The 20000-nt window shown below is 38.1% G+C and overlaps 2 protein-coding genes across 2 annotated transcripts in view; both read left to right on the forward strand.

Moving 5' to 3' along the window:
- Window positions 1-1961: 1961 nt before the first annotated feature.
- LOC132140202 (dorsal root ganglia homeobox protein) lies at window positions 1962-7513 on the forward strand. The gene is made up of 3 exons (XM_059549007.1): window positions 1962-2200; window positions 2882-3084; window positions 7347-7513. The coding sequence occupies exons 1-3, from the start codon at window positions 1987-1989 to the stop codon at window positions 7437-7439; spliced, it is 510 nt and encodes a 169-aa protein (XP_059404990.1). The 5' UTR covers window positions 1962-1986; the 3' UTR covers window positions 7440-7513.
- Window positions 7514-8649: 1136 nt separating this feature from the next.
- The window catches only part of ythdc2 (YTH domain containing 2), an 18770-nt gene continuing 7419 nt past the window's right edge, over window positions 8650-20000 (forward strand). The window contains exons 1-23 of the mRNA XM_059549321.1: window positions 8650-8806; window positions 9351-9508; window positions 9594-9684; window positions 9816-10015; window positions 10418-10611; window positions 10775-10941; window positions 11692-11794; window positions 11872-12028; window positions 12335-12442; window positions 12804-12952; window positions 13030-13165; window positions 13366-13492; window positions 14846-14911; window positions 15004-15182; window positions 15924-16020; window positions 16287-16374; window positions 16462-16542; window positions 16790-16872; window positions 16946-17051; window positions 17144-17263; window positions 17800-18072; window positions 18303-18429; window positions 19613-19818. Coding sequence (XP_059405304.1) covers window positions 9358-9508; window positions 9594-9684; window positions 9816-10015; window positions 10418-10611; window positions 10775-10941; window positions 11692-11794; window positions 11872-12028; window positions 12335-12442; window positions 12804-12952; window positions 13030-13165; window positions 13366-13492; window positions 14846-14911; window positions 15004-15182; window positions 15924-16020; window positions 16287-16374; window positions 16462-16542; window positions 16790-16872; window positions 16946-17051; window positions 17144-17263; window positions 17800-18072; window positions 18303-18429; window positions 19613-19818 — 3009 coding nt within the window. The 5' untranslated portion in view covers window positions 8650-8806; window positions 9351-9357. The remainder of the gene's footprint in view (window positions 8807-9350; window positions 9509-9593; window positions 9685-9815; window positions 10016-10417; window positions 10612-10774; window positions 10942-11691; window positions 11795-11871; window positions 12029-12334; window positions 12443-12803; window positions 12953-13029; window positions 13166-13365; window positions 13493-14845; window positions 14912-15003; window positions 15183-15923; window positions 16021-16286; window positions 16375-16461; window positions 16543-16789; window positions 16873-16945; window positions 17052-17143; window positions 17264-17799; window positions 18073-18302; window positions 18430-19612; window positions 19819-20000) is intronic.

The raw sequence follows: 20000 nt of genomic DNA on the forward strand, positions 1-20000 counted from the left end.
AAGACTTGGAGAAACTAGTTCATGCCTTCATCACCAGCAGGGTGGACTATTGTAATGGGCTCCTCACCGTTCTTCCCAAAAAGACCATTAGACACCTGCAGCTCATCCAGAACGCTGCTGCCAGGATTCTGACTAGAACCAGAACATCTGAGAATATCACACCAGTCCTCAGGTCCTTACACTGGCTTCCAGTTACATTTAGGATTGATTTTAAAGTACTTTTACTTGTATATAAGTCACTAAATGACCTAGGACCGAAATATATTTCAGATATGCTCACTGAATATAAACCTAACAGAGCACTCAGATCATTAGGATCGAGTCAGTTAGAAATACAGAGGGTTCACACAAAACAAGGGGAGTCCTCCTTTAGTCACTATGCTGCCCGCAGCTGGAATCAGCTTCCAGAAGAGATCAGATGTGCTAAAACACTAGTCACATTTAAATCTAGACTCAAAACTCATCTGTTTAGCTGTGCTTTTACTGAATGAGCACTGTGCAATGTCCGAACTGATTGCACTATATTTTCACTGTTTTTTAATTTAATTTTATTATTTTATGTGAAATCATTTTCTAACTGTTTTTAAATGTTTAAATCATTTTAAAAGTTTTAAATTGCTTGTTTTATTTTTGTTATTATTTTTCTTCATGATTATTTTTACTTTCTTTTATGTAAAGCACTTTGAATTACCATTGTGTACGAAATGTGCTGTATAAATAAACTTGCCTTGCCTTGCCTTGCCTAAACAGGCCTTTACCTTATAGAATATGTAAATCAGAATTAGCTTTATTTGCCAAGTATGTGCAAACACAGAAGGAATGAATTTGTTGTGTTTTTTAAGGAGCTCCTGGTACATCATGCAAACATACATTATGACATGAGACCAGAAATAATATTAAAATAATAAACTGCAGCATTACATGCATTTGTCAAAACACAGTCTTAAAAATAAAGTTTTTTGTTCGTTTTTTTTTTTTTTTGCAGAAATTGATTAATTGGAATTAAATGCATGTTCCTCATTTGTGAGAGATGGAAAAGCCCATTATTCCCAATCAAGCAAGTAAAGCAAAAGACTCTCCGTCAGCAGACAGACACTGTTTATTTGTATCTGCGTTTGATCGGTGTGGCTTAAGACAGATTTTGAAAATCCATTAATTCCTTGATGAAAACCACTTACAGACGGACGTGTATGATTACAAAGGATTTGTTGAGAATGAATGGAGCATGTACAATGCCGTTGCCTTTTTATCGAAAATGAGACATTGCACTGTGTCTCAGTGATAAGACATAAGACTCTTCACATATAGGCTATAAATCAAGACAGCTTGATCTTTCAAGCATCATAACCTATACAAGTATGTTCACACAACATGGGTTAAACTGAACTGACCAAGCAAATATCAGACCATGCTTGTGTTCAATTATGAACCCTCTGGGGTTGTTCATTTGGGGATCACACTTGTGTTTAAATAAATAAGTAAGAAAGGAAAAGAAAGGAAGCTCAGGATCAGTATGAATGCTTGGATCTGGAGGGTTAAACAGGTGTGATATGAACTAAATCTCATGCAAATGCTGAAGCCAAAGCCAATCCTCTCAGAGACCTTCATGCTCTCCATCGACATCCAGCAGAATCAAAACACATAATGCCGTGCGTTTATCTTTCAGCACAACAATGAGGCTTTCTGCCTCTGTGTACATCTCATTTGATACAGTGCGATCTGATTTCTTGTCAGCTAAAGCCAGATTACCTCCATCTCCAGCGCTCACTAACACCTTCACAAAACTGCCCAGATTAGCTGGGATTTCTCAGCCACTTTATACATTTTTTCCTCCTGGCTGTATAGAGGGATAACGTTTTGTCTGCTTGCTTTTAATCTATTTGGTAAATGGGGGTTTGACACGGACATTAGATTGATCCGACTCTATATGAACACGTTCTGCTCTGAACCCGACCGCATTCTGGCTCAGAACCAACTAGAAATGCCATGGACAAGAAGAGCTCTGTCTTCACCATCGACCGCATTCTGAGCGCAGACAACCACAAGATCCCCAGCCTGCAGGAGACTTCGGCCCCGGGGCCCTGCGAGGAGAAACCGGACCCTGAATCTGCAGTGAATGGAGACTCTATGAATCCGCCGGACCTCAGATCAACCTGCTGCTTCTGTTCTCACTGCGGAGAGATTCTGCACACGGCTGCCAGTAAGAGAGCTTTAATGATACAAAAACATCTCAAAAACGACGGTCACTTTTTTTGTTCTGTTTTCAAATGTGCTTCTCTTAGTGTGATGCAACAAAGATAATAGTATAAAAATATTTTAATGTAAGTGTGTAGGAAATATAACAAAACAACCAAAACACTTGAAAATGAATGTGAAGAATGATTTTTATAATGTTATATAGTGTTCCTGTAGTTCAATTGGTAAAGCATTGCTTTATGTTCGGTGTTATTGTAGTATCATTGAGGTATTTATCATTGTGTTTTCATTAACATTTTGAATCAGTTTTAATTTTATATTTTCATTTTAGTAATTTTGATGTGTGTAATTTTCTAATTTATATATCTGTATATTTTAATAATTTTTTATTTTAGACTTACTTTCAGTAATTTTTGTATGTAGAAATGTTTTGGGTGAAATATTTTTTTTTAAGTCTTACATTTTTATATTCTAGTTTGTTTCATGTAACAAACGTTTTAGTTAATTATAATAATACCTGTTTTAGTTGAAAAATTGCTTAATTTTAATTAAAATAATATTATACTGGTTTGATTTTTGGGTGTGACATGACTTGTTCTCAAGATGAAGTTTGATTATATGCTCTCTGTTTAATCTTGTGGTTAGGCTGATGCTGATCTCTGTGGTTTTTGTTGCTGTCATGTAGTTTGGGGTAAGCGGATGTTTGCAGAAGCTCACAGCAGGGAAAGCTTCAGTCATATTCAGAGGAGGGTTCGGCGTCACCGCACCATCTTCACAGAAGAGCAGCTGGACGCTCTGGAGGATCTCTTCAGACAGAACCAGTATCCAGACATCCACACCCGTGAGCAGCTGGCCCACAGAACACACCTGCGCGAGGAGAGAGTCGAGGTGATCCACGTAACTCAATAATCATGTCATGTCCCACCCAAAACCATATATTTTAAAATTGTTTACTTGATTTAAAGTTGTTCCAATCTTGTACACTCTTAAAAATAAGGGTTTGTTATTTTAAATGGATGGTTCAATGGAGAACCTTTAACAAGCCTGTTTCTTATTCTGGAATTTAAAAAAATAATAATTAAATTTTTTCATGCAATTCAGAAAAGTCAGAATTGTGAGACATAAAGTCAGAATTGGGAGACGTAAAGTCAGAATTGTGAAACGTAAAGTCAGAATTGTGACGTGTAAAGTCAGAATTATGAGACGTAAAGTTAGAATTGGGACATGTAAAGTCAGAATTGCCAGACGTAAAGCCAGAATTGTGACATGTAGAGTCAGAATTATGAGACGTAAAGTCAGAATTGCGAGACGTAAAGTTAGAATTGCGACATGTAACGTCAGAATTGCCAGACGTAAAGCCAGAATTGTGACATGTAAAGTCAGAATTATGAGACGTAAAGTCAGAATTGCGAGACGTAAAATCAGAATTGCGACATGTAAAGTCAGAATTGCGACATGTAAAGTCAGAATTGCGAGAAATAAAGTCAGAATTGTAAAGTCAGAATTGTGAAATATAAAGTCAGAATTGCAAAAAGTAAAGTCAGAATTGTTAGATGTAAAGTCAGAATTGCGAGACAAAGTCAGAATTGCGACATGTAAAGTCAGAATTGCGAGTCATAAAGTCAGAATTGCAAAGTCAGAATTGTGAAATATAAAGTCAGAATTGCAAAGTCAGAATTGCGACACGTAAAGTCAGAATTGCGAGATGTAATGTCAGAATTGCGAAGTCAGAATTGTGAATATTAAGTCAGAATTGCAAGACGTAAAGTCGGAAAGTCAGAATTACGAGAAGTAAAGTTAGAATGGCGAGAAGTAAAGTCAGAACTGCGAGACGTAAAGTCGTAAAGTCAGAATTACGAGAAGTAAAGTTAGAATAGCGAGAAGTAAAGTCAGAACTACGAGACGTAAAGTCGTAAAGTCAGAATTACGAGACACGTAAAGTCAGAATTGTGAGAAGTCAGAATTGTGAGATGTGAAGTCGAAAAGTTAGAATTGTGAAGACAAATTCAGAACTGCAAAGTCAGAATTGTGAATTATAAAGTCAGAATTGCGAGTAGTAAAGTCAGAATTGCACAATTTAAAGTCAGAATTGTGAAATATAAAGTCAGAATTGCAAAGTCAAAATTGCGACACGTAAAGTCAGAATTGCGAGATGTAAAGTCAGAATTCCGACATGTAAAGTCAGAATTGGGACATGTAATGTCAGAATTGGGACATGTAATGTCAGAATTGCGAAGTCAGAATTGTGAAATATTAAGTCAGAATTGCGAGACGTAAAGTCGGGAAGTCAGAATTACGAGAAGTAAAGTTAGAATGGCGAGAAATAAAGTCAGAACTGCGAGACGTAAAGTCAGAACTGTGACATGTAAAGTCAGAACTACGAGACGTAAAGTCGTAAAGTCAGAATTACGAGAAGTAAAGTTAGAATGGCGAGAAGTAAAGTCAGAACTACGAGACGTAAAGTCGTAAAGTCAGAATTACGAGACACGTAAAGTCAGAATTGTGAGAAGTCAGAATTGTGAGATGTGAAGTTGAAAAGTTAGAATTGTGAGACATAAATTCAGAACTGCAAAGTCAGAATTGTGAATTATAAAGTCAGAATTGCGAGACGTAAAGTCAGAATTGCAAAATGTAAAGTCAGAATTGTGAAATATAAAGTCAGAATTGCAAAGTCAGAATTGCGACACGTAAAGTCAGAATTGCGAGATGTAAAGTCAGTATTCCGACATGTAAAGTCAGAATTGCAAAATGTAAAGTCAGAATTGTGAAATATAAAGTCAGAATTGCAAAGTCAGAATTGCGACACGTAAAGTCAGAATTGCGAGATGTAAAGTCAGAATTCCGACATGTAAAGTTAGAATGGCGAGAAGTAAAGTCAGAACTGCGAGACGTAAAGTCGTAAAGTCAGAATTACGAGAAGTAAAGTTAGAATAGCGAGAAGTAAAGTCAGAACTACGAGACGTAAAGTCGTAAAGTCAGAATTACGAGACACGTAAAGTCAGAATTGTGAGAAGTCAGAATTGTGAGATGTGAAGTTGAAAAGTTAGAATTGTGAGACATAAATTCAGAACTGCAAAGTCAGAATTGTGAATTATAAAGTCAGAATTGCGAGACGTAAAGTCAGAATTGCAAAATGTAAAGTCATAATTGTGAAATATAAAGTCAGAATTGCAAAGTCAGAATTGCGACACGTAAAGTCAGAATTGCGAGATGTAAAGTCAGTATTCCGACATGTAAAGTCAGAATTGCAAAATGTAAAGTCAGAACTGCGAGACGTAAAGTCGTAAAGTCAGAATTACGAGAAGTAAAGTTAGAATAGCGAGAAGTAAAGTCAGAACTACGAGACGTAAAGTCGTAAAGTCAGAATTACGAGACACGTAAAGTCAGAATTGTGAGAAGTCAGAATTGTGAGATGTGAAGTCGAAAAGTTAGAATTGTGAAGACAAATTCAGAACTGCAAAGTCAGAATTGTGAATTATAAAGTCAGAATTGCGAGTAGTAAAGTCAGAATTGCACAATTTAAAGTCAGAATTGTGAAATATAAAGTCAGAATTGCAAAGTCAAAATTGCGACACGTAAAGTCAGAATTGCGAGATGTAAAGTCAGAATTCCGACATGTAAAGTCAGAATTGGGACATGTAATGTCAGAATTGGGACATGTAATGTCAGAATTGCGAAGTCAGAATTGTGAAATATTAAGTCAGAATTGCGAGACGTAAAGTCGGGAAGTCAGAATTACGAGAAGTAAAGTTAGAATGGCGAGAAATAAAGTCAGAACTGCGAGACGTAAAGTCAGAACTGTGACATGTAAAGTCAGAACTACGAGACGTAAAGTCGTAAAGTCAGAATTACGAGAAGTAAAGTTAGAATGGCGAGAAGTAAAGTCAGAACTACGAGACGTAAAGTCGTAAAGTCAGAATTACGAGACACGTAAAGTCAGAATTGTGAGAAGTCAGAATTGTGAGATGTGAAGTTGAAAAGTTAGAATTGTGAGACATAAATTCAGAACTGCAAAGTCAGAATTGTGAATTATAAAGTCAGAATTGCGAGACGTAAAGTCAGAATTGCAAAATGTAAAGTCAGAATTGTGAAATATAAAGTCAGAATTGCAAAGTCAGAATTGCGACACGTAAAGTCAGAATTGCGAGATGTAAAGTCAGTATTCCGACATGTAAAGTCAGAATTGCAAAATGTAAAGTCAGAATTGTGAAATATAAAGTCAGAATTGCAAAGTCAGAATTGCGACACGTAAAGTCAGAATTGCGAGATGTAAAGTCAGAATTCCGACATGTAAAGTCAGAATTGGGACATGTAATGTCAGAATTGCAAAGTCAGAATTGTGAAATATTAAGTCAGAACTGCGAGACACGTAAAGTCAGAATTGTGAGAAGTCAGAATTGTGAGATGTGAAGTCGAAAAGTTAGAATTGTGAGACATAAATTCAGAACTGCAAAGTCAGAATTGTGAATTATAAAGTCAGAATTGTGAGACGTAAAGTCAGAATTGTGACATTTAAAGCCAGAATTGTGAGAAGTAAAGTCAGAATTGTGAGACGTAAAATCGAAAAGTTAGAATTAGGAGACACATAAAGTCAGAATAACGAGACACGAAAAATCTGAATTACGAGACACAGAAAATCTGAATTGCGACACGTAAAGTCAGAATTGCGACATGTAAAGTCAGAATTACGACATGTAAAGTCAGAATTGCGAAGTCAGAATTGTGAAATATAAAGTCAGAATTGCGAGACGTAAAGTCAGAATTGCGAGACGTAAAGTCGGAAAGTCAGAATTACGAGACACGTAAAGTCAGAACTGCGAGACGTAAAGTCGTAAAGTCAGAATTGTGAGAAGTCAGAATTGTGAGATGTGAAGTTGAAAAGTTAGAATTGTGACACATAAAGTCAGAACTGCAAAGTCTCAATTGTGAATTATAAAGCTCAGAATTGCGAGACGTAATGTCAGAATTGCAAGACATAAAGTCAGAGTTGTGATATATAAAGTCAGAATTCTGAGTATTTATCTTGCAATTCTTACTTTTTTCCTGAGAATTTTTTTTTTTCGGCTTGCATTATGCTCTTTTCTATTCTACAACAGCTGCAAACCCAATTAATGCTGAAAGTCAATAAATAGTGACTTTGTTTGTTCAAGGTGTGGTTTAAGAACCGAAGGGCAAAATGGCGACGACAGAAGCGGCATCCGTTCAGCCTACGAGGACCAGACGACTGGAACTGTCCTTCATAGCGACTGACATGAAGAATATGATATCAGGATCATTTATGTCTGATGCGTGGAGATATTAAACTCTTTCCAACAGATGACAAGTGTTGAGTTTCACTAGCTCTTCATTTATCAACTGTCATCATTTGTATCATATTTTACTAATATTTTAAATATTTGTATTTCACATAATACTTTTTATCATTTTTCATGTTTTATATGAATTTTCAGTGCAACACATACTTTAGAATTACGTAATCAGATTCTGAAAATTAAGTACTTGTAATTAGATTAAATTATTAAATAGTAAATTAGCATTAGTAAATCGAGGGAACGAATTTGTAAATTGTGTGCACGATTTAGCCTTATATTTTTTCCTGCGTGTCATGAGCGGGGCTCCGTACATATATTCACACAACAGCAATAAATTATTCTTAATTATTATCCCTAATTATCATTCATATATTTTTATAGTAGAATGATATTTAAATATATAAGAACTCAAATATTGCAATGTATCAATTTTTTATTTTTTTTATTAAACTTACATAAACACAGTCAAAGTACAGTAAGGACTACAATAATAAACATGAGACATAAAACACAAACAAAAAAAAATATGTATACAAAATACACATATAGCCAAGGGGGTGTGTTAAACATTATGCAAATACTATATATTAAAGGACAAATTGTTAATATATTTACATAAATTTGAATTTCTTTTTCAAGAACCAAAAATAATGGATTGGTTTTACTGTACTTACACTTATAATTATGAAATTTAGCAAAAACTAAAATTAAATGTATAATGTACTGTAATAGCCTACTCTTTCCTTTTATTTGAGGGAATATTAGTATTAGATATTAATAATAAGCTCAAAGAAAATGAGAGGTCAATGTAATCAGTCATAAATCTAGTCAAATTTTTCACAAAATAAATAAATGAATACATAAAATAAATTAACATGAGAGCAATGCCAAAAAAATTGGTTTCAGTCATCATATTACAAAGATAATAATTCAAATCTATATTTTTTTTATTTAACAATAAAATTGTTTACTGGTAGTATCTATGTAAAATTTTACTTTCTTGACATTGGTTACCAATAGTTTTTTTTTTCTTGGCAAGGTCCAAATGGCCTTTCATAATAAACCTTCATTGCGATGTGTCGATAAGCGCACGATGACGCACGCCACTGACGTCAGAGGCGCGAGCTGTAGTTGTTCGCTGTTGCGCATGCGCAGCCGCAGCGCCGCGTCAGTTTCGATTCTCTACCGTCAGAAACACAAACCCAATTGCTTCAGTGACAGAAACCGAATCAAACACCCCGGATTCCGTACAGGTGTCTGCTTTCACGCTGTCTGTTGTCCTCAGAGTCTCCAAACGCGTAAGATGATTCGGTTTTATTATTATCGTTCTCTAAAGAAGCAGTTTAATGATGCTAATGCTACCCGTGACGCTTAATGAATGAACTCAACTGCTAAGAACACAATATGAAGGAATATTTTTAGAAAAACACTACCTTTTCCTGTTATTATGCTATTTGAGCAGGTGTCAGTGTGGTTAAGATAGTATTTTAGCTTTAAATACATCAGTTTAGCTTTAGAAGCTAACACGCATTTCATGAAACATTATTATTATTGTTTGTGTGGTTTAATATTTTTTTATCTTCTGTTTGCTTGTTCTAAATGTTACCTGGGTGAGTAATTAAATAAGTAATGTATAAAACAACTAATCAAATAAAATACGGTACTTTACTATGATTGTATCTTAAATGATTGGAGATAGCTATATTGTGAAGCCAGCCATCACTTCATACCAAATTGTGTTACCAGTTAAATGCAGATATGTAAAATGTAGCTTTTCCAAACTCTAATGTGCAATTACTGAGCTTATAATCCATTATTTTGACTTTCTATTATTGCAATCAGGGTGAAAATGTCACGCGGAGCTCAGAAATCACACACAAACCCGTCTAAACACACGGCTTCTCTGAAAGCCAAGGGACTGAAGGACATCCGGATCGATGAAGAGGTCAAGATCGCGGTGAATATTGCTCTGGAGAGGTTTCAGTATGGTGATGAGAAAGGTTTGAGCTCCTCCTGTGATGTAGCATTGACCCTGGTTCAGGCATTCCTGTTTTATGAGTTTAAGGATGTCGTTGTGTCTCACAGAACTGGATTTTCCTTCTTCATTGACGAATACTGAGAGAGCGTTCATACATCGGCTCGCTCAGTCCCTGGGCTACATCTCTAAAAGCAGAGGGTAAGCTGAATTTGCATCATTATAAATGCATGCTACTGTACAGCATTGTTCAGCTCAATACACTTCAATAACTCCATAGTAATATTGTAAATTTGGGGATAATATGAAGTTGTTGTGAACGGCTGTTGCAGGAAAGGCTCCAGTCGATATCTTACGGTGAGGAAGAAGGATGGGACGGAGGCGTCTCGCTCCATCATGACCTTTAACCTCTCTCACAACTCCAAACACATGGTGCAGAGCCTCCTGCAGAGGTTCCCCATCACTAATAAAGAGCGCAGTGAGCTGCAGCCGCGCACCGAGAGAGCCCTCTTCACGTCTCCGGACGCCAGCGGTGAGTCTTCACCAAAGCTTGGTGTAACTTGAAGAAATTATGACAGAAATATATTGCTATTGTTCAGCATAATGTATGTCTCAAATAAAATAGTTGTAAAATTAATATAAACGTCACAGACGGTAAATAACTAATTGTGCAATCAAACCCCAAACTACTGCACAAATCACTTTCAGGTGTCCTCTAACACATGGCTAAACTGCAACGTGATGTCAGACGTTTCAAACAGGATTTCCCTCCAAAAATTAACGAGCAAACAAACTGTTAAAACAAATTAATGAACAGAATCCAGACGAATCAGCACGGGAAATATTAAAACTGAGAAAAAAAGAAAGAAAATAAGTACATATTATATTTTTAAGGACCCTAAAATGTATGTTGTCGGTATGTTGGTTCCTCCAGACAGTAAAAGCAGGACCAGCGGTCGTCTGAGTCACGGTATTTCTCAGGTTCCTCAGAAGCGAGGCCCGTCTGATCTGGACTGTTTCCGGAGAGCTCTGCCCGTGTTCGAGCGTCAGGAGGAGATCATCCAGACCATCAGGGAGAACCAGGTGGTGCTGGTTTTGGGTGAGACCGGCTCCGGCAAAACCACACAGGTGAGGCCCGTCAGAACCAGATCCTGCCATCATGATGAATGCAGCTGAAGTTCACAGCCTCCTGAGAACAGAAGAGAGGGGCGGAGTCAGCAGAGCTCATTAGCATTTAAAGGGACATGCACCAAAACAGGTAAAAAGTGTTTGAACGTACCTCCTCCCTCAGATCCCTCAGTTCCTGCTGGACGACTGCTGTCGGAGCGGGATTCCCTGCCGGATCTTCTGCACTCAGCCCAGGAGGCTGGCGACCATCGCCGTGGCGGAGCGTGTGGCAGCGGAGCGCGGAGAGAAGATCGGACAGACCGTCGGCTATCAGATCCGTCTGGAGAGCAGGTATACAACAGTTATAGGGCTGAGCGATGTCATCTGAGAGATAGCTGATGATGATAATTCAGCGAAGTTTTATAAATGTGAAATTGTTAAAAAAATAATAATAATGAGTCCTAAAGAGCCTTGAGTCATTCATTCAAACGATTCGTTCAAATTGTGGATTCTTTAAGTGAAACACAAACACACAGGATTTTGTTTAAATTGTAATGTTAACTTGTTATTGGACTTGAATAAAATCTATGAATTTTGCAGTCACGCAGATATTGGGGGAAAATGTCACTCTTGCTGATATTGTTAAACTATATCATATGGTTTAAATAAGAGTAAACTCATGGGAAACAATGACTTGTAATGTCATTCAAACAGGCTACATCATATGAGTAACAGTAACAATTACTGTTTTAGTCATCAGTGTCACAGGTTTATTTGTAGAAATACACAACAATACATTGTGTCGGTCAAAATTATACATTTCTCTTTTATGACAAAAATCATTAGATATTAAGTAAAGATCATGTTCATGAAGATATTTAGTAAATCTCCTACCGTAAATATATCAAAACGTAATGTTTGATTAGTAATATGCATTGCTAAGAACTTCATCTGAACAACTTTAAAGATGATTTTCTCAATATTTAGATTTTTTGTGCTCCCTCAGATTCCAGATTTATTTTAAAGCTTCTTTATTCAGCTTTTAGCTGATGTATTTCCATCACTCGTGCTGATGAATTGTGGGTATTGGCTGCTCCTCAGAGTCTCTCCTAAAACGCTGCTGACGTTCTGCACGAGTGGAGTCCTGCTGCGGACGCTGATGTCCGGAGACGAAGCCCTGTCCACCGTCACACATGTCATTGTGGTGAGCAGCGCACAAACTCTAGAGGAACGTCTCTGTGCGTTCTCCGGCTCGGATCCTAATGTCTTGTGCTCCTTCAGGACGAGGTGCACGAGCGAGACGGCCTTACAGACTTCTTACTCACTAAGATGAAGGAGCTGGTCCAGAAGACGCCGTCGCTGAAGCTCATCCTGTCCAGCGCCGCTCTGGACGTCAATCTGTTCGTCAGATACTTCGGAGCCTGCCCTGTCATTCACAGTAAGAGAACGGATAGAAGAAACCTTGACGTTATGATCGAGCGACATCGGCAACACTCCACTATAAGCTTCCAGTTGTTAACAAACAATGAACAGTTTTTATTACTATTGTAAACTGAGAATTGAATTCTTTAATTTGCATTTATTTACGTTCACTTTGCTACCTTCAGGAATTGAGTTTCTAAAGTTTATAAAGGCACTCTTTAAATCTGAATGGAGCACAACCCTGATAAGCATCATATATGAATGTTTGTGTCAAACTTCACCAGATTTGATGCTTGATAACAACGTTGACTTTTCTTTGAAGTCAAAGGTTGTCCGTATGAGGTCAAGCAGCTGTTTCTGGAGGACATCCTGCGGACCACCGGCTACATCAACAAAGACATGATGAAGTACAAGAAGGAGGCGCAGAGAGGTGATGCTCACCGCTGAAACACACGACTGCGCAGACGTTTGGGAGAATTACCATCTTTGTTATGTTTCTAGTCTCTTCTGCTCAAGGATGCATTTATCTGATCAACATACAGTTCAAATTGTAAAATATTCTAATGTAAAACATCTGTTTTCTGTGTGAATCTGTGTTAAAGTGTAATTTATTTCTGTGATGCTCCGCTGTATTTTCAGCATCATTCCTCCAGTCTTCAGTGTCACATGATCTTCAGAAATCATGAAAATATGATGATTTCTGATTATTCTCAATGTTGAACACCGTTCTGTTCCTCGATATTTCTGTAGAAACTGTGATGTGTTTTATCTGTGTGTGTGTGTGTGTTCAGAGGAGAGACAGCAGACGTCTCTGACGGAGTGGTGTGACGCTCGTCTGGACGTCCTGCAGCCGGAGGCTCCCAGGGAGAAGACACACACTTGTGTCCTGCAGGAGAACGACCTGCTCGATGACGGCGGCGACAGTGTCTTCAGTCAGACGGTACCACCCCCCCCCCCCCAAACGTGTGTTTGCTGGAATACGGTCAGATTTGAAGTGTTTCTGCTGTGTGTGCGCAGAGCGAGAAGGACGTGGCCACACTGGAGCCCTGGCTGCTCAGAGAGATGGACGCCTGCATCTCCAACATCTTCTTGAACCAAGACGCCGACGCCTTCGTGCAGCTCTTCAATCTGATCCTGAACGAGAACATCAGCGGTAGGGCTGTCGCAGCTCGTGTTTCGTATCAAACAACGTCGTTATTATCTTTCAAATTTGCATTGCCATTTGTTAAGTGAGATCTCTGGTTTTAGGCTTTGAAAGCCAAGAAAGTAGTGCGTGGAAAGTTTGGTTTTGCAGTTTCTGTCTGAACTCTGTTAATTGTGATGGAGTCTGGTGTGCTTGTGCTGCTCTTTCAGTGGATTACAGACACAGCGAGACGAGCGTCACGCCGCTGATGGTGTCCGCCGGACGAGGTTTTCTAAGTCAGATGGAGCAGCTCCTCAGTATGGGTGCGAACGCCAACACCAAAGCCTCCAACGGATGGTGAGGAGTCAGAAACACACAACACAGCAGAGGGAGTTTCTGATATCCAACAGTGGGATCTTTATTGTTACTTAAAGCTAAAGGCATAAAAAACACTTTCTTGAACAAAATATACTCCCAGCACCAAGTCATTGATCATACACTGTATGGACAAAAGTATTGGCACCCCTTCTAATGAGCAGGTTTGACTACTTTAGTAATTTCCATGAGTTCAAATCTTATAATGATACTCTAGTGAACTGTGTGCTTCTGATTTCACAGCAATGGTTTGGACAGGAGTCTTATATTCTATCCTGACAGTGGCTCTGTGTATAAGACAAGGTTCAGAAAGAAGTGATTGATCGAGTCAGTGTGGAAGAACTTGACTGGTCTGCTGTGACTTTAAACACAGACCTCGATCCAGAAACTGATGACTTTTGGACACTTCCAAAACTGATGCAGCAGAGATAGAAAAATTATAGTTTTAATTACATTAATTGTTTACATTTTTGTTGCCACAGTTTGGAAGTACCTTTATCTGTTGAAAAAGAAGGGGGTTCCAATACTTTTGTCCAAATAGTGTATATACACTACACTGTAGTTTACACACACACACCAATAAATCTATGTAAAATAGTTTTTTTTTCTTCAGTTTTCACTTTCACAATTCACTTGTAATATTGTGCTTTTTTGTCATTTTTTTATTTCTATATAGATAATGTATTAATTGTGGATGATAGGTGATATATAATTTATAATATATACTTTCTGTTTTAGCTTTAGTTATTTGAGTACTTGAGGTTATACAAATGTTTTTTATATTTATATAGTTATATGTAAGTTATGAGCTCTATAATAACTAAAACTAAATAAGCTAAAAATATCAAACAAAATGACAGAGAAAAAAAATCTAAATATTAAAGAAAAACTATGATATTAAAATTAACCCTAAAATAAAATGAATTAATAAAAAAATAACCATAATATTAAAATAACACTACCATTCATTTAGGTGATCCTACCATAAAAAAAAAAATTATATATATATATATATATATATATATATATATGAGCAAAAATTTGACATCAGATCCTCTTTTTAAAAAAAAACAATATTTCAGTTCATTTAGTTTTTCATAACCATTTTGTGAAATGAGTTAAAATGAGTACAGTCACTTATAAATCATATAGTTATGCACTGCTTCATCCTTCAGTAAAAATCACATTGAATTAAATGCAATTAGTATTGTTCGGATCAGATCCTTGTTCAGAATCACTTGAGCTGCTCGTCTCTAACAAGTTCAGTAACAGGAAACAGGTGTCAGTCGCTTTTGGAAAGCTCTAAGTCGTCGATAACTGTGATGTGTATTTCAGGACGGCTCTGGACTGGGCCAGACACTTCAATCAAACTGAGGCTGTAGATCTGCTGGAGTCTCACATGTGAGCTCTGCGTTTGACTTCATCTCACAGATTCTGTGCGTACAGGCCCTGCTGAGGTGTGTGTGTGTGTGTGTGTGTGTGTGTGTGTGCAGCTGGTGTGTTGAAGCAGGTCAGCTGGACGAGGCGTCTCTGGTTCAGACGGCTGCTTCAGAGCTGAATCCTGAGGACCAGGAGCTGCTCAAAGCGTATCATCACAGCTTCGACGATGAGAAAGTGGACCTGGATCTCATCCTGCATCTGCTCTTCACCATCTTCCAGAGCTCTGACGAGGGTGAGACCCACACGTGTTCATATCTGCTGCAGATACGACACAGACCCCAGCTGAGCTTGTGTTCAGCTCCTGCTGAATCGCATTAAACCTGGTTGATAGCAATATATTTCTTAAATAATTCTCATTGCTTTATAATTGATAAAAATACTGATAGTTTTGTATTACTGTAAAACAGTTATTATTTCACAATAAGGAACGATGAATTGAGAGATTTTTTAAAAATTAAAATCACATTCAGGACAGCAATACAAGTATTATTTAAATCTGTTGTTATTGTAATATTTTGTTTGCTTTTAATTTTAGTAAAAAAAAAAATGTCTTTAGTTTTTATTTTATATAGTTTTTATTCTTTTTATTTTTAAACTCATTTTTTTTTAGCTTCAGGTTTAAACTGAAAAATGTTTAAAGTAAAAAAATATATATTTTTAATATTTTTTAGTTAATGTTTTTTTTTTTATTTCAAGTATCCAAAAAAAAAAATGTTTAATTTACTTTCAATTTTTGATTTTTAGTTAACTATAATAATCCTGGTGGCAATACCTTACACTGTCAATAATATGTAATTATTTTTAGTACTTTTATGTTTAAAAATTGAAGGGTTGATGTGCTTAAATGTCATGAAAATAATGAATAAATAGGCTATAAAATAGGTGTTGTTCATAATTCGTAATGCTTTTCACCTTTTGTTCTCTAAACCTATTAAAACAGGTGTTAATCTGGTTAATATCTTGTACTTCTCAGGCGCAGTGTTGATATTCCTGCCGGGCTACGATGAGATTGTGTCTCTGAGAGATCGCATCCTCTTTGATGATAAAAGGTTTACAGATCACCAGCAAAGGTCTGTGAGAGATTTTAATGTTGAATCCAACAAGTGAGACACAACACAATATTCAACGGGGAATCATGCACTTATTTTATGGGATTTTGATTGGATAATTGAAAGTGAGCTGTGATATATATATATATATATGAAATAAACAGTACTTTCAGAGGCAGAAACAGTCATTGCGTTTACTGAAAGATTGTTTAATTTCTTTAGAATTGCTTCGTATTCATTAGGGAAACGTCTTGCCTGGTTATTGATGAACTAAGTGTGTATCACAGGTTTCAGGTGTTCATACTTCACTCTAGTATGCAGACATCAGACCAGAAGAAGGTTCTGAAGAACACGCCGAAAGGTGTTCGCAAAATAGTGCGTATCTGTTTCTCTCATTTCTGTGAACTCCACACAGACTCCTCTAAATCTCATCAGCTCAGACAATCTCCTCTCGTTCACCAGATCCTCTCCACCAACATCGCAGAGACCAGCATTACAGTCAACGACGTTGTGTTTGTCATCGACTCGGGCAAAGTTAAAGAGGTGGGTCTGCTGTTCAATTCAAATGTGCGGTTCATCAGGATGAGTTTGTTTCTTCAGCATCGCATCAGTGTCTCATCAATGGATGTGAATGGATGCCGTCGGTATGAGAGTTTGATAAAATCATCACAATAATCCACAGCACTCCTGTCCATCTGGAGAAGACTAAATCCAGTGACGGCACCCATTCACGTTTTGATGTTGTATTCTGGTGAGTGTAGACTGAGAGCGTTCTTGTGTTGTGCTGCAGAAGGCCTATGACGCTCTGAGTAACGTGACCATGCTGAAGATGGTGTGGATCTCGAAGGCCAGCGCTCTGCAGAGGAAGGGCAGGTAACTCTCACACATCCGTGTCTCACACATGACCAGCGTGTGATTGTAGGACTGATGGAGACGTGTTGTTTAGAGCGGGCCGCTGCAGACCAGGCATCTGTTTCCATCTCTTCAGCCGTCTGAGGTTCAACAACATGCTGGAGCATCAGGTTCCTCAGCTGCTGCGCATGCCACTACAGGTACACGCGTGTGCAAACACAGAACATACAACACTGCACCAGTCATGTTAACCAGTCTTCTGTGTGTGTGTGTGTGTGTGTGTGTGTGTCAGGAGCTGTGTCTGCACACTAAACTGCTGGCACCCATCTCCTGTCCGATCGCTGAGTTCCTGTCGAAAGCCCCCGAGCCGCCTCACCTGAACACGGTCAAACACGCCGTACAGATGCTGAAGGTCAGACGATGCTGCTTTCTTCGTTTACACGCAGCCAAATCATCCATTTATGATCCGACTGAGAGCTGATGTACAGGAGTGGTGTAGATCTGAAATAATCTGATCCTTTTATCAATTGGTTTCAAAAACACCATGAGTTTATTGGGTTCAAAAGTTTTCACACCCTACAGAAATGTCTTTTGTTGAGCATCATCAGGATTTATGGCTCACATGACATTCAAACTGAGCTAAAATATAAATTTGGTGCAATATCAATATGATGAGATCTTTCTAACAGTAGAGCAGATCTAAATATCGCTCAATATCTCCAGTAATGTGTCGAGATGTAAATGATCCGCACATATAACACAGTGATGGAGAGCTGAAGAAATCAAGGCTCCTCAGAAGATGTGAGATGTTCTGGAGGCTTGTGAAGATCATTCCTCCTTCTGGAAACAAACGCTCCTCAAAAGATCCTGAGGATCAGATTTGAGACTCTAAAACATGACTGATGGAGAATCTGCTTCAGTGCAGTAATGTGTGACTCCTCCACGCAGACGATCGACGCGATGGACCCCTGGGAGAACCTGACGGATCTGGGCTATCACCTCGCTGATCTGCCCGTGGAGCCACACTTGGGGAAGATGGTTCTGTGTGCGGTGGTGCTGAAGTGTTTGGACCCCATCCTCACCATTGCCTGCACACTGGCTCACAGAGACCCCTTCGTTCTCCCCGCTCAGGCCGCTCAGAAGCGTGCAGCCATGCTGTGCAGGAAACGCTTCACCGCCAACACCTTCAGCGACCACATGGCCCTGCTGCGCGCCTTCCAGGTCAGACACCCCTCCATCAGGGCGACAGCACTTAGTAATGGTCTGTAATTGTACATAGTTTTTGTAGTAGTCTAGTTGGTAACATACAATTAGTTTGGGATAAATTATTCGGCACATCACGTAATTTTGATGCAATTTTGACAATGTTTTAAATGTTGTCCGCACTAGTAATGAAGCGCTTCTGATAATCAAGAGTTGGTGTTGATGAGTGTTTGTGTGGATTGGTTCAGGCCTGGCAGAAGGCTCGCAGTGATGGTTGGGAAAGAGCCTTCTGTGAGAAGAACTTCCTCTCTCAGGCCACCATGGAGATCATCGTCGGGATGAGGACGCAGCTTTTGGGACAGCTTCGAGCCACAGGTGAGATTCTCTCAGACACAAACCAGCGGCAGACGATTCACAGCATCACACTCGGTGTTTCTGAACATGCTAGTACCACCCTAGTAACTCCAGGACAGGAAACAGGAAACGAGTGAACAGGAAAAATTAAAACCGATATACATTTAAAAAAAAAATCTAAAATAGCAAATCCACATCAAAATTACTAAAACTTGAAATCAAACTAAAGTACTGAAATTGCTGAAACTAAAAGAAAAATAAATAAATGTATTCCCCCAAACTAAACTAAATGACCAAAGAACGTCATAAAATTCAAAAAAAAAAAGAAAATATAAAAAGTAATTAATTGTAAAATATTAATGAATGCTGTAATAGTGTATATGAGATGCCATCACTGAATTCAACTACCTTTAACTGTCATTTTAAATTAAAAATTAAATTAAATTTATGCGTTTAGAAGATGCTTTTATCAAAAGTGATTTACATAGCATTCAGGCTAACATGTGTTCCCTGTAGGGCTGTAGCTATCGAATATTTTAGTAATCAAGTATTCTACCACAAATTCCAGCGATTAATCGAGTAATCGGATAAAATGTGTTTTTGCTTATTTAAAGTGCAATGTTAATTATGCAAGAGAAAGTAAGACTCCTTGGTCTCTTAAAATGAACAACTAAGTTTCCTTTTTTAGAAAAAAAATATTTGTATTTTTTAAATGCATAGAATGCAATGCATACATCAGAAATAAACATTTAATTATTACCCATTGTTTCTCTGTCTGTGCTTGTACTGTGAACAATGACAATAAAGTTGACAGATGAATTAAGTGCATTTAAGTGCCATTCGGTTGGGGTTTTCTGAGATGCACATTAAACACATAAAAACATTCATTTAATTTATCTTTTAATTTTTGACAATTAAGCAAACCTAACTTTTTGGTAAACAAAGGGGATTTACTATTAAAAATTCCATGCCATTCCGCGTTAAACTCTAAATTCCGTTTTTATGACTGGATTGACTTGACATGACTATATCTAATGCTAAAATATCCCTGTCCAGAGCTTTCTCAAGTGCTGTAACTCCCATGGTGCATCACATGTCATGTGTAGAGCTGTCTCTTAAACACCTGAAACTGTGTGAAGGACATGTAACGGTCGATCTCAGTGCATGAGAGCAGCAGGTGAGCTGAGCTCTGTGTGTCCTGCAGGGTTCGTGCGAGCGAGGGGCGGCGGAGACATTCGGGATGTGAATCAGAACTCGGAGAACTGGGCCGTGGTGAAGGCTGCGCTGGTCGCTGGGATGTATCCCAACCTGATCCACGTGGAGCGGGACACGCTGAGCCTCATGAGCTCCAGAGAGAAGAAGGTGCGCCTCCACCCGACCTCCGTCCTCAGCCAGCCGCTCTACAAGAAGGTCAGTGATGAGACGATCAGCGCACAACACTCTGCTCTTACTAAACAGAAATCATGTTTTCAAACATAATCGAATATATAGTTTTGTATTTATATTTGTTTCTTAGTTTGTTATTATTTTAGAAAGATTTCTAACTACTAATTTATTATTTTGCATGTTATAATGCAATTTCTTAGTTATTT

Source organism: Carassius carassius, chromosome 5 (genome assembly GCF_963082965.1).
Source record: "Carassius carassius chromosome 5, fCarCar2.1, whole genome shotgun sequence".
NCBI lineage: Eukaryota > Metazoa > Chordata > Actinopteri > Cypriniformes > Cyprinidae > Carassius > Carassius carassius.

Bases quoted from the DNA above. Each gene is read 5' to 3' on its own strand.
- LOC132140202 (XM_059549007.1), top strand. From the start codon at position 1,987: ATGGACAAGAAGAGCTCTGTCTTCACCATCGACCGCATTCTGAGCGCA. The intron at 2,201-2,881 runs GTAAGAGAGCTT...GCTGTCATGTAG, and splicing joins GATTCTGCACACGGCTGCCA to TTTGGGGTAAGCGGATGTTT. The intron at 3,085-7,346 runs GTGATCCACGTA...TGTTTGTTCAAG, and splicing joins TGCGCGAGGAGAGAGTCGAG to GTGTGGTTTAAGAACCGAAG.